Consider the following 11,309-nt stretch of genomic DNA (forward strand, 5'->3'; position numbering starts at 1 on the left):
CAGTGTTGTTTTTTCTCTTCCCCATGACTTATCACCATCAACCCTTGGTACCTGGGACAGCAAGTCTCTCTCTAGATCCCTAGGGATCATTAGGATGGGAGCATGTGGACTACCTTGGGTCAGTCTAGAAATGAGGGGGTCATAGATTAGTCTGGAGGTGTTTGTCAGGCCACAGGGGACATCTCTTAATCTTGGGCAAGTGGTAGGGTTCACCTGGGACTGAGGCAGCCCTGGGGTAAACCATTGCAGCCTCCTGCTTCACCTCAAAACTGTCTATGTGAATGATACCCTTCCCCAAATTTCCATACATGTGCCCATGTGCTCCTGTGGGTGAGACCCAGAGTTGTGTGGAGCCTGCACTAGGACAGAAGAAACCATTCCCGGCTTAGGCTCTCTTGTCCCTGCCTCAAGGGGCCCTCAGCACTCTTCCTGAGGCTGAGGGCCCTCCACTCTTCCTGAATGTAGGTGGCTCATGAACAGGGACTTGAGTGTGCACACACATGAATGGAGGATGCACACTCACAAGACAGTGTGGTGCTCCCACAGCACAGAGATGTCCTGAACACATGGAATGCTTCCTGAAAAGACATTTCCTCATCTTACCTTTATAGTTACCCTAGGGTTTGTGGCTGGTAGTTTCTTGGAGACCCACATTACACTGACCCCAAGTTTTTACCAACACCCCAGATGATGTCCTTGCGTCCTTCCTCACACGGGACCCTACCCAGCCTGCCGACATATTTTGTAAGACAGGAGATGGGCCGTGGGTGGAGGGGCAGATGTGCTCACATATGCACACAGGGATGTGCAGACACAGGACAGACATTCTTTACAGGGTCCAGTCTAGCTCTCTGAGCCTTTATTACTGGACAAAGAGCTGCCATTTGGAGTATTCCCATGGTTGTCCTGTAAAGTAAGTGCTCAGGCTTTGGGGACATGCCTGGTGACAGTGTCTCCACTCCAACAAGGTGAAGGACTCTTGGTCCCCAGTGCATCTTGGGTTCTGGGTCCTCTCTCAGTGAGATCAAATGGAGCTGGGGTAGACCTCCCAGCTGGGGCTGCTTAGATCACTCACACGGCTGTCTTCAGGGGCACACTGTCTGCCGGCTGATCCAGGTCCTTCCTCGCCAGGGCCAGGTGTGTGAAGACAAGAATGAGAATGAAACCTTCGGTGTGAGAAGAACGGGTAAGCATTAGGACAGAATGAACCATTCTCAGCTTTAGTTCTCCAAGCCCTTAGAGGGGATGATCAGAAGGGCACCTCACAAAACCTCTCGACAGTGCTGTTGGCTTAATATGGCATTTTCTAGACAGAGTCCCCAAGCTGTGCTGAGTGAATCTTAGTGTCTGATGGAATCTCTCTTACCTCACCAAGGTCAAAGCACATCCCAACTTCCCAGGCTCCCGTAAGCCCCCTTTCTCAGGAGGCTTAGGCAGAAAGATGCTAAATTCAAGGTCTGCCTAGGCTACAGTAAGGTCCAGGCCACCTGGGGACAAACTTAGTGATAAGTTTAAATATATAATATATATGTATATATATACATATATACATATATATACATATATATACACATATATATATATATAATATTTATAAGTCTGGTCAAAGAGGTTAAGGCACAGTTGTCTCCCACTCACATTTCCTCTGGGGTCAGATTGGGGAGTGTTGTTTTTTGCCCTGAAGTTATCTGTATTTTGATGCTAATTCCACTGCCCCAAGGACAGCTGCCTAGTCCGGAATCAGGTGACTTCACCAGAGCCTCCCCATTGAATTTGTAAAGTACAGGTGAAGGGCAGGTACAGGACAGAAGGAGGCCTGTCATTGGAGGAGAAGGAAGGATGGGCGGGAGAGAAGTTTGAAGGAAGAGGAGGAGACTAGAGAGAGGGAGGAGACAGGAGAGAGGAGAGGGTGAGAAGCCATGGCAGGTGATGTTAAGATTCTGCTCTGTGTATTTACAGGTTGTTATTACTGTTCCTAAGGGATGGGTGGTACCGGGCTTTGTATGTTTAAGTGGGCAATTATATCTTATCAATTGGGTCAAAGGTTATTGTGTTGTGTGTTCTTTTATGTGACAGTTTGAGTGTAGAAAAGTGTGCGGCGGCAGGAGACTCTGGGCTGCTGAGGAGTTGGGATGTGTTTCCACCAAGATATCTCGCAGATATCTTGGGATGCTACGGTGCCAGAGCTAGCAGGGTAAAAGACAACTTTACTTTTTTATTTTTATATTTTTACAACATCAGGGGAGTTCATAGGAAAGCCAGTGAGCTGTTCAAATGGACCTCCAAGAGCCTTGTACAGCCTTCACAACCTTGTACTAGAACCGGCGAAGAAAACCATCAAAAGAGCAAGTTTGTCAGAATAAAGACAAAAAACCTCGTTACCTATCGCTGCCAGGGTGCCCAAGAGGACACCCACCGCCGACAGCTTCGTGGGCATTCCCTTCATGCGACCCACCTTGCGCATGCATTGACCCTCCACATTGCAGCGACACACGATCACTGGGGTGGAGAAAGAAGATGCGAGTATTAGGGGAGGCTCCCAGCTGCTTGGAACCTCCTGTCTGGAAAACTGGCTGATACGTGTTTTTGTGCACACCTACACAGGTGTGAAGGTGATTGCTCCTCTGTGTGTGTGGCAGGATACACACAAGTACATCGGCCCAGAGAAGAAATGTGCATTGGAGTTTGCTGTCTACGTGAGAGTGCATTGTGTATAGCCAGGCTCTTTCCCCCTGTATCCCAATGGCTCCCGCAGAAATTAAAGATGCCAACTTTGACTGCACCCAGTCCCAGCCTCACCTTGGACTTGGAGTTGCCACATTTGGGCATCATGGTGGACAACCACAGGTACCGTGTATTCACCAGGCTCTACCCAGTGCAATGCCAAGGTGAGGTAGGCGTGGGAATCTGTTGGGTTACAGAAAATGGCTAGGGTCATTAGCCTGGACAGGCTCCAGCCAAGCTGCTCCCCAACTTCCAACCCTACCCTCTCTCACTTCCAAATGAACTCACCCTTCACAGCCTTATTTCCTTCCCCTGTCACGTACCATTGAGAGGCTGGAGGCGCCAATCCCGCTGCACAGTGGGATTGGGACCAAGAGCAAAGCTGTAGGGACCATTTCTGTTGGCCAGGTCAGGGTCCTCACTGACCCCACTCACAACCACACCGTAGTCTTGGCGGGGTGTACAGAGGTGTCGGCTGGGCCCAGAGGCCAGAATCAATGCTGGGACAGGAGAAGCCTTCAGGAAGTGGACCACAATGGTGGTGGAAGTGCTCATTTCTGGTTCATCTGCATTGTGGGAGGTGAGGGTGAGCCCCTGAGAACCTGGGCTGGTCTTCACATACCCCACACAGCCCATTTGTTTTACTCTGTTGCTTCCCTTCATACTCCTGCACCCCAACTCTCCTTTCCATCCAGTCTCCTCCTCCTTCCTTCACTATTTGAACAACTATCAGGGCCACCTGTGTCTTTCTGGATGCTAAACGTGTCCTATTGTTGGTGCTACCGCCCAGACGGGCCCTGGCTACTGATCAAAGCATCCCTTGTGACTTTCATGGGACTCCTGATGTACCCTTCCCCACTTGCCTTCCCAGGGCTAGCTGCTTATTCTATTAAGGCGCCATCCATGGTCCCCCTCTCCTGGCTCCAGTGTTCCACTTGGCTCAGCTCTTAGCATTCCTGCCTCAGTCACAGCTCCTGGCCCTCCTTCTACCTTCCTAATCTAGTGCTCATTGCCTTGTCTGTCTCTGCAGTTGATAGCCTGAGAAGCCCAAGGGACAGGGTTGGGGGATTGTGAGTGTCAACTTGAAGGATGGTTTTCATGTAAAGGTTTCCAGTGGAGTTTTATTCCCCTGAGAAGACTCCATTGCTGCATGATCATACCTGTGTCTTGGGCCTCCACAAGCACTATGTATGTGTCTCCAGGCTGGGCACCCTGCAGGGACTGGGCTGTGTATACTTCCCCAGACATCTCCTTGACGCAGAGCCAGCCTTCTGAATCATTGACCAAGGAGAACCTGAGGCCCAAAGAAGAAGGGGTGTTTGGGGAGGCACTGGAACAATATACAGGTGCTTCCCAGAAACCCCCAGGATGGTACGGCTGGGTACTCAATTCCTGTATTCTGTCTGTGATTCAGGGACAACACCAGTGCTGGTGAGCCCAGCTGCCCAGTTTTAGAATTTGTTGGTGATAAGGTGTTTGAACTATAGTTGGGGGGAGGATTATCAGAACCTGCGGATGGAAGGCAGCATCTGGTTCAACTTCACTAGTTCCAGAGCATCCAGCCAAGAAGTCTGGAGGGCAAAGATCCAGGTACAGTTTCAATCTGGGTGGTGGTGCTCCCTTAAGGAGGACTAAGTGAAGCTCCCATGGACTCTAGTCACACCTCCTCCATGTCTGCCCACTCTATCCAGCCCTGACCCTTCAAGAGTCAGAACCTTGGCATTAGTAATCATTTGAGGACTATTTTGGGCCATATATAAGATGAGTTTCTCTGGGAGTGTTGAAGTCATCCTTGGGAAGCATGGAAAGTCCAGGGTAGGCAAGTGCCAGGGTTTTTGGCTCACCTGAGGGTTCTGTTCATGGGGTCCGAGGGCTGGATGGTCAGCAGGAGGGAGCCAGCTGGGGTGCTGACTGGGATGCTGGTCTCATAGCTCTCCTGGTCCAACTTGAGGGGTGGTATCACCCTTTCCACCAGTATAGTGACCGTGGCTGTGGCTGCAGGGCCTGGACCTGGGCCTACCAGTTCCTCTACATTCCGCACTACCACCACCACCTTGTGATCAGGAGCTTCCTCATAGCTGAGGTTCTGAAACCATCAAGTTCTGGGTCACTGTGTGCATCAGGGTGGCACACTTGTGACCCTTCCCCACCTGTCCACATCCTAACCTTCCGGAGTCTGAGCTGGACATGGTTAGAGTCTGACTCCCAGGACAGGTCAAAGATCCCTGTTGGGTCTCCTTCTTCAATGGCAAAGTCCATAAGGCGGAAAGCAGGCTCAAGGTCAGCATCAGTGGCCACGAGTGTGGCCACCAGAGACCCAGGCTTTACATCCTCAGGAAGACTTATAGGCCCAATCTGGAGAGATGGAGATGCTTGGTAAATACCACCAGTCAGTCCCCTTCCAATGATCTCAATACCTTGTCATCAACTTACCTGGGAATTGATGAACTCAGGGGCATGGTTGTTGATGTCTGTGATCATGACTGCCACCTCACATGTGCTACTGAGGCCTGTTGGAGGGGAGGAATTGTTGGTGAGGTCCCAGTAGGAGCAGAGGGGGCATGGGCCAAGGTCACCTACCGTCAGGGTACTTACCTCCCTCTGATCCTGCTAAGTCAACAGCCAGCACCTGAAGCAGGACATTCTGGCCCGCATGGAGTGGGGCAGTTCCCAGTGTTACACTGCCTGAGGTCGAATCTATCTCGAAGGCTCTGTTTTCAGCTCCCTGCTCGGGCTCAGGGCTCAACAACTGATACACAATGTGGGAATTGGGTGATCCGGGGGCATCCAAATCCTCTGCTGAGAGCCTGGCCACTTCAGTTCCTGTAAGAGAACATCCCCACCCACTTCCTGGTGCATGCGTGGGTGCAATTCTGAGGCTAGACCTATCCCAAAGAAACAAGATGGATGGTTTCTAGGAACTCTACCCTTCCTGGCTCCTCACCTGGGGGGCTGAGCTCAGGGATGCTGATTGTTGGGTCATGTGGGGAGCAGACAGGTGCATTGTCATTTTCATCCATCACCACCACCTGCAACTCCAGGGGTTCTGCATAGTCCTCACCACGGGAATTCTGAGCTCGGACTTGGAGCTGGTACTGTGGTGGGCAGTGGGGAACTTCAGATTAGGGCCAAGGGTGCCTCCAGCCTGGAGTGGATTCAAGTCGCTTCTGGTGACCGGCCCCATCTCTTCTGGGATGTCTTCACTGTTTCCGCCTCTGTGGGGGGATGTGTCAGAGCACACTCCATTCTGCCCTGGGCTTCCCTCTCACCTCACCTCAGCCTGAGCCTCTCGGTCCAGTTCCATGGTAACGTGGATCCTCCCCTCTGCATCCACTTCGAAGGGTCCTGGAGGCTGGCTCTCCAGCTGATAATGCACATCCCCTCCACCCCAGTGCACCTGCAGAGGATGTGGAGTGAAGGCCAAGAGGCAGGAAGGATCCATGTCAGCCCTTATTCCCCAACTGATTCCCAGACAAGGAGCGTGTGGCTTGCTACTTACGACAGCCGTACCCTGGTCCAAGCCTGGAGCTTGCCAAAGTGCCTAAGTGCCTAAGTTATTTTATTTCCTGCTTTCTGGGCCTGACCCCAAGGCATTACTAGAAAAGGCTGGAGACATTTCCGGCTTGGGTGACAATCCCCATGGCAGTGAGAGTTGGCAGCTCTTTTCCCCGAGGAAGCCTTAGGCAAGCTGGGGATGTCAGAAGACAAACTCACACCTGCCAGAGGCTAGCAGGTGACGGACTGTATGCTGGCTCTTTGAGGCCTCACCGTCCACTCCATAGCGTGACATGAAGGAAGGAATGGGGGTCAAGCTGAGTCCTGAACATTCCTCCCAAGTGTCTGTGTGACTCCGGCCCAGCTGCACCAGCTGCAGGGTTTCTTCAGCCACTTCTCACCTGGGCAATGCTGTGCGGGTATGCCACTCTGAGATTCTCTGCCAGGTGAACAGGCTCGAGGGGTGTCCAGCTGTTCTCTACTATGGAGATCTCTAAGGTCGCCATAGCCTGGTGGCCTGAAGGCTGGTCGCCCATGTCTTTGACCTGTACCAATAGCTGGTAATGCTCTTCAAGGGCATGATCTAGGGTGGTGCTTCCTAGAAGGGTTAGACGGACGATTAGCTGAGCATGGACCCAGGGAACAAGGCCCAAGGCATCTTCAGTACCAAACAGAAAGACAAGCATATTACAGGGGTTCAAAAGAGTCTTTGCGGGGATGGCCTGGAGAGATGGTTCAGTGGTTATGAGCGTTGACTGCTCTTCTAGGAGACTCATGCTATATTCCCAGCACCACATGGCAGCTGACAAATATCTGTAACATGTCCAAGGGACCTCTTCAGGCCTCTACTAGCATGAAGCGCGCGCGCGCGCACGCGCGCGCACACACACACACACACACACACACACACACACACACACACACGATACCCACACACATAATATATTTATATATCTATATGCCCCCTCTCTCTACCTCTCTATATAGATACATACACAATATTTTTAAAAGCTTCACCCACAAAAACAAACAAACAAACAAACAAAAAGGCTCAAAAAGAAGCCAGCCAGTGGTGGTGTATGCCTTTAATTCCAGCACTTGGGAGGCACCTCTGTGAGTTTGAGGCCAGCCTGGTCTACAGAGCTAGTTCCAGGAGAGCCAGGACTACACAAAGAAAACTTGCCTGTAAAAACAACAACAACAAAAAAGACTCAAAAAGATAAAAAGAAAGAAAAATACTAAGGGATGAGAGAGGTTTTTTTTTTTTTTAAAGATGTATTTTATTATTTATGTGTATATATCTGCAAGTCCAAGTACCAGCAAAGGCCAGCAGGGGGCATCCCATTCCCAGGAACTGGAGTTACAGATGGATTATGAAATGACACCTGGGTGTTGAGAATCAAATTCAGAGCCCCTGTAAGAGCAGCCAGTGCTCTTAACCACAGAGCCATCTCTCTTATCCCAGTTAGAGCACCCAACTAGTGCTTGACAGATTGCAATTTCCCTCCATAGTGAAAGGCTGATGGACTGGTGAGGTAGCTGGATGACCAGGGTTGGGAGGAGGGCAGATAGGTAGGTGTTAGGCTGAGGGAATCGGTGATCGACTAGGTGGAGCGTCTATAGGATAGAAGAGTATATGGATGGGCAAGTGTTGGACACACGGGCTGTGCAGGTCGTTTGGGGTTAAGGTACAAGTCACTTTCTCTTCTATTTCTAACGTGTGCCTCTGATCAAACACCCAGAAGTAGAACTATCTTGATACCATCCCCGGGGCGTTTTATCTACAGCTCCTTCATCCATTCGGATCTGGTCTCTATCAATCCCATCTCTAAGCTTGCTGCAAGCAACTCAGCCTTGGCCTCTGCCAAAATGCCCTTTTCTTTCCATCTTGGCTCCAACCCACCCAACCCTTGTAGCTCAGAGGCCCCTTCTCCAGCATTCCCTGCCCCTCCCTCAAGCAAACTGAGTTCATGCTTACCATCGGGACTAAGGGCCAGAGCCCCTAGTTGAGGGTCCAGCTGGAACATATCTGGTAAAGGCTGAACTGGGAACTGGCTCAGAATGTGGAATTGAAGGTCTGAGTTAGTTGTGCCTGGTGCATCCCCATCAGAAGCCTCCAGGAAGAGGAAGGGGACCCCTGGGGGGGGTAGGGATACACTATAAGGGGTGGTATGGACAGGGAGTCTTCCCCTCCCTCTCTCTCCTCAGAGCTTCTGTGTTCATTACTGTACCAGGGTTCTGGAGGCGAGCCTGCTTTTCATCCCAGTTCACAAATGAGCAAACTGAGACTCCAAGATAGATGGAACCATTGATGGAGTTGGAGAATATGGAGTGGAACAAACTTGGGGGACAGCTAGAATCCTGCTGAGTTGCCAGTGGCAACTGTCTCTCTACTGTCTGATGTCTTGTCCATGTTGCCCACGTCACTCACCAGGCCTGGTGCCTTGGCTCAGCTGAGCTCTGTAGATGGCCTGGGAGAATTGGGGTACCTGGTCATTCTCATCTTTCACATGCACAGTCACAAGCTGTGGACCCCACAAGATTTGTCCATCCTCAGACTCCAAGGTGACCTGGAAGGGAAGGGTAGTTGGTTTCCATCTCGGTCTTGCCTGCTTGCCCTCCCCTGTGTCTCACTCTGTCATACCTGGAGTTGGTACTCTGCCTTTTCCTCCCGGTCCAGGGCCCTCGTTGCCACCAGAAAGCCAGAATCTGGATCCACAGCAAAGGTGTTTTCAGCTGCTGTGCCCGAGTCTCCTGATAGGACAATCTGACCTTCATCCTTCCCCAAGGGTAGTGGTAGCTGGTGGGAGAAAACAGGCAAAAGAACTAGGGGGCCAGGGTCAGACTCAGTGGTTCTCAACTTGTGGGTTGTAACAACCCACGAGGATTGCATATCAATATCCTGCATGTCATATATTTACCTTGTGATCCCTAACAGTGGCAAAATCATAGTTGTGAAGTAGCAAAATAATTTTATGGTTTAGGGGGGGTCACCACAACATGAGGAACTGTATTAAAGGGTTGCAGCATTAGGAAGGTTAAGAACCACTGGGCTAGGGGATACCACTTTTAGCTACAGGTTCCATTTTAAATATGGGGAAACAGAGTCTCAGAAGGAGCAGGCACCTGCATGCAATCTTAAACCTGGTAACTCTTCAAAGGGAGAACTTTTCCTCTAGTACCTGACACTCCCCCATGTTCCCTGACACCCTCAGTCTAAAACTGAAACCTCTCCAACCGTGTTTCTTCTGCTTTTTAGACAAGGTCTGACCATGTGGCCTAGGCTGGCATCAAACCCGTCATCCTAGGGCTTGGAATACAGACACCTGCCGCCACACCCAGTTACCACCCTTTCTGTTCTAAGCTCAGCTCTTCTCTGGGTCTAAAATCTTGTTAGTTGCTTACGCTAATCCATGCAGTGTCTAGGAAGCAAGACTCAAAGGAGATCCAAAGCAGGAAAGAGAATTGGACCGAGAGAGGCAGGAGAAGCATGGTATTGGGGGTAATGGGAAGCCACCCCGCACTCCAGCTCACCTTGAGTATGTAAAAAGGGAAATTTCCACCATAGTTTTCAGGGACTTCTGTATGCAGGCTTTCTGTAGGCTGGGCTTCAGCGGTGAAAGTCTGTGGGGAAATTCTCACCTTGTTCCTTAGACACTGGCAGGAAGAGGGAGTTGCTGCTCCTTCCCTCTGGCCTACCAGATCTTAGTCCATCCACCACCTGGTCTTAGGCTTCCTGTTCCCATAGCAGGCCCACAGCTACAACTTTGAACTCTCAACTCTCATACTACTCTTGTGGCTAGTGTCATGAGTCTAGTGGGACTGGGGACAAGGGTGCTAACCCCCAAGTTTGAGATCTGAAGGAAGAGACAGGGCCCAGCTCACCTGAATAACAGAGAAGCAAAGTAGCCACAGCCAGGCAGAGATCATGGTCAAGGCAGGCCCAAGGGACACAGAAATGAGACTCTAGGGCAGAAGGGCAGGAAGAAGAGTTCTATTCTTTATACGGCTGAAGGGACCTCACTATTGTCTAGTCTCCTCTTCTCCATGCGGCCTGTGGTTTTCTGTTGCATGTTCACCTCCTTGGTCAGACCAAGTGAGGCCCAACCATCCTGCCTTTTCGATCTTGCTCTTCCAAACAGTGCCATAGAAGTTTTCACCTCCAAACCCCTTTCTCCTGCCTGCCATATCTCCCCGAGCCCATTAGCTCCCAGATTCCCAAGGTGACAATTATTCAGCAGCCCACTAGTCACAGAAATGACAAGAAGCTAGACAGATAGCTATCATTTCTTGCAATTGTTCCATGTTTCAGGTAAGGACTGACTGGCAGAGCCTGACCAAGGTCATGGAGGACTTGAACACAAGATGATTATTCCCTCAGCAACAGAGGACCTGTGGCCCAGGCTTTGGGGACTGTCCTGTTTTCCAGTGCCACCCTTTGGATACCAGACTGCCCCTAAGGCAGGAACTCTGTTCTCCGCTTATATTTTGCAGATCTTAGCAGGGAGTTAAGAATGTGCAACGTTACACACACACACACACACACACACACACACACACACACACACACACACACACAGAGTTGCAAGATGGATCCCCGAATATTCTTACCCAGACATCTGAAGGATAGGGCAGTGCCCCTACTCCCAACCTCAGTCCTACCCACCCAAGAGCTCTCAGGCACTCACCTACTGATGCCCAAAGCCTCTTCCTTGGTTCAGTTTCCAGGAGAGACAGATCTTTCTTCAGGAAGCTCTGGCAAATCGGGCGAGGTGGGGCAAGGCAAGGTGGACAGTTAGGCAGGTAGGCGGTCTGGCCACGCTTGCTCAGGAGTGGAAAATGCCACTGGGCCCACAGCAGCAGGCCTGGCTTCACCTAGTCCCCCCAAGTTACTTATTGACTTTGGAAAGCCATGGCTGCTCAGCATCCGTGACCGCCAGCCCTAGGAGGTGGGCAGATCTTGGTCTGTCACTGCCCCCTTGACACAGCCCAATGAGCACTTCCTGGCCCTCTGGGCTTGGACATAACTTCTATTTTGTGGCTTCAGACTTGGCCCCACTTCTGCGCTGTACAGTGGCATCTGTAGCTAG

The 11,309-nt window shown here is 51.0% G+C and overlaps 1 protein-coding gene across 2 annotated transcripts; it reads right to left on the reverse strand.

The window, feature by feature from the left end:
* Window positions 1-837: 837 nt before the first annotated feature.
* Window positions 838-11,030, reverse strand: Cdh16 (cadherin 16). Of its 2 annotated transcripts, XM_032887915.1 has the most exons (18): window positions 10,908-11,030; window positions 10,105-10,185; window positions 9,754-9,843; window positions 8,864-9,019; window positions 8,651-8,789; window positions 8,198-8,356; window positions 6,621-6,817; window positions 5,999-6,121; window positions 5,669-5,819; window positions 5,320-5,547; window positions 5,158-5,234; window positions 4,891-5,079; window positions 4,569-4,810; window positions 3,885-4,018; window positions 3,048-3,290; window positions 2,800-2,907; window positions 2,383-2,499; window positions 838-1,166 (listed from the first exon to the last, which is right to left on the reverse strand). In XM_032887915.1, exons 2-18 carry the CDS (start codon window positions 10,147-10,149, stop codon window positions 1,072-1,074), a joined length of 2,493 nt encoding a protein of 830 aa, XP_032743806.1. In that variant the 5' UTR covers window positions 10,150-10,185; window positions 10,908-11,030; the 3' UTR covers window positions 838-1,071. The 2 variants fall into 2 exon arrangements, with proteins under 2 accessions (XP_032743806.1, XP_032743807.1); XM_032887916.1 differs by lacking the exons at window positions 9,754-9,843; window positions 10,908-11,030 and having other exon boundaries at window positions 10,105-10,149.
* Window positions 11,031-11,309: the final 279 nt, after the last annotated feature.

The sequence above is a fragment of the Rattus rattus genome, chromosome 17, assembly GCF_011064425.1.
Source record: "Rattus rattus isolate New Zealand chromosome 17, Rrattus_CSIRO_v1, whole genome shotgun sequence".
In the NCBI taxonomy this organism is placed as follows: Eukaryota; Metazoa; Chordata; class Mammalia; order Rodentia; family Muridae; genus Rattus; species Rattus rattus.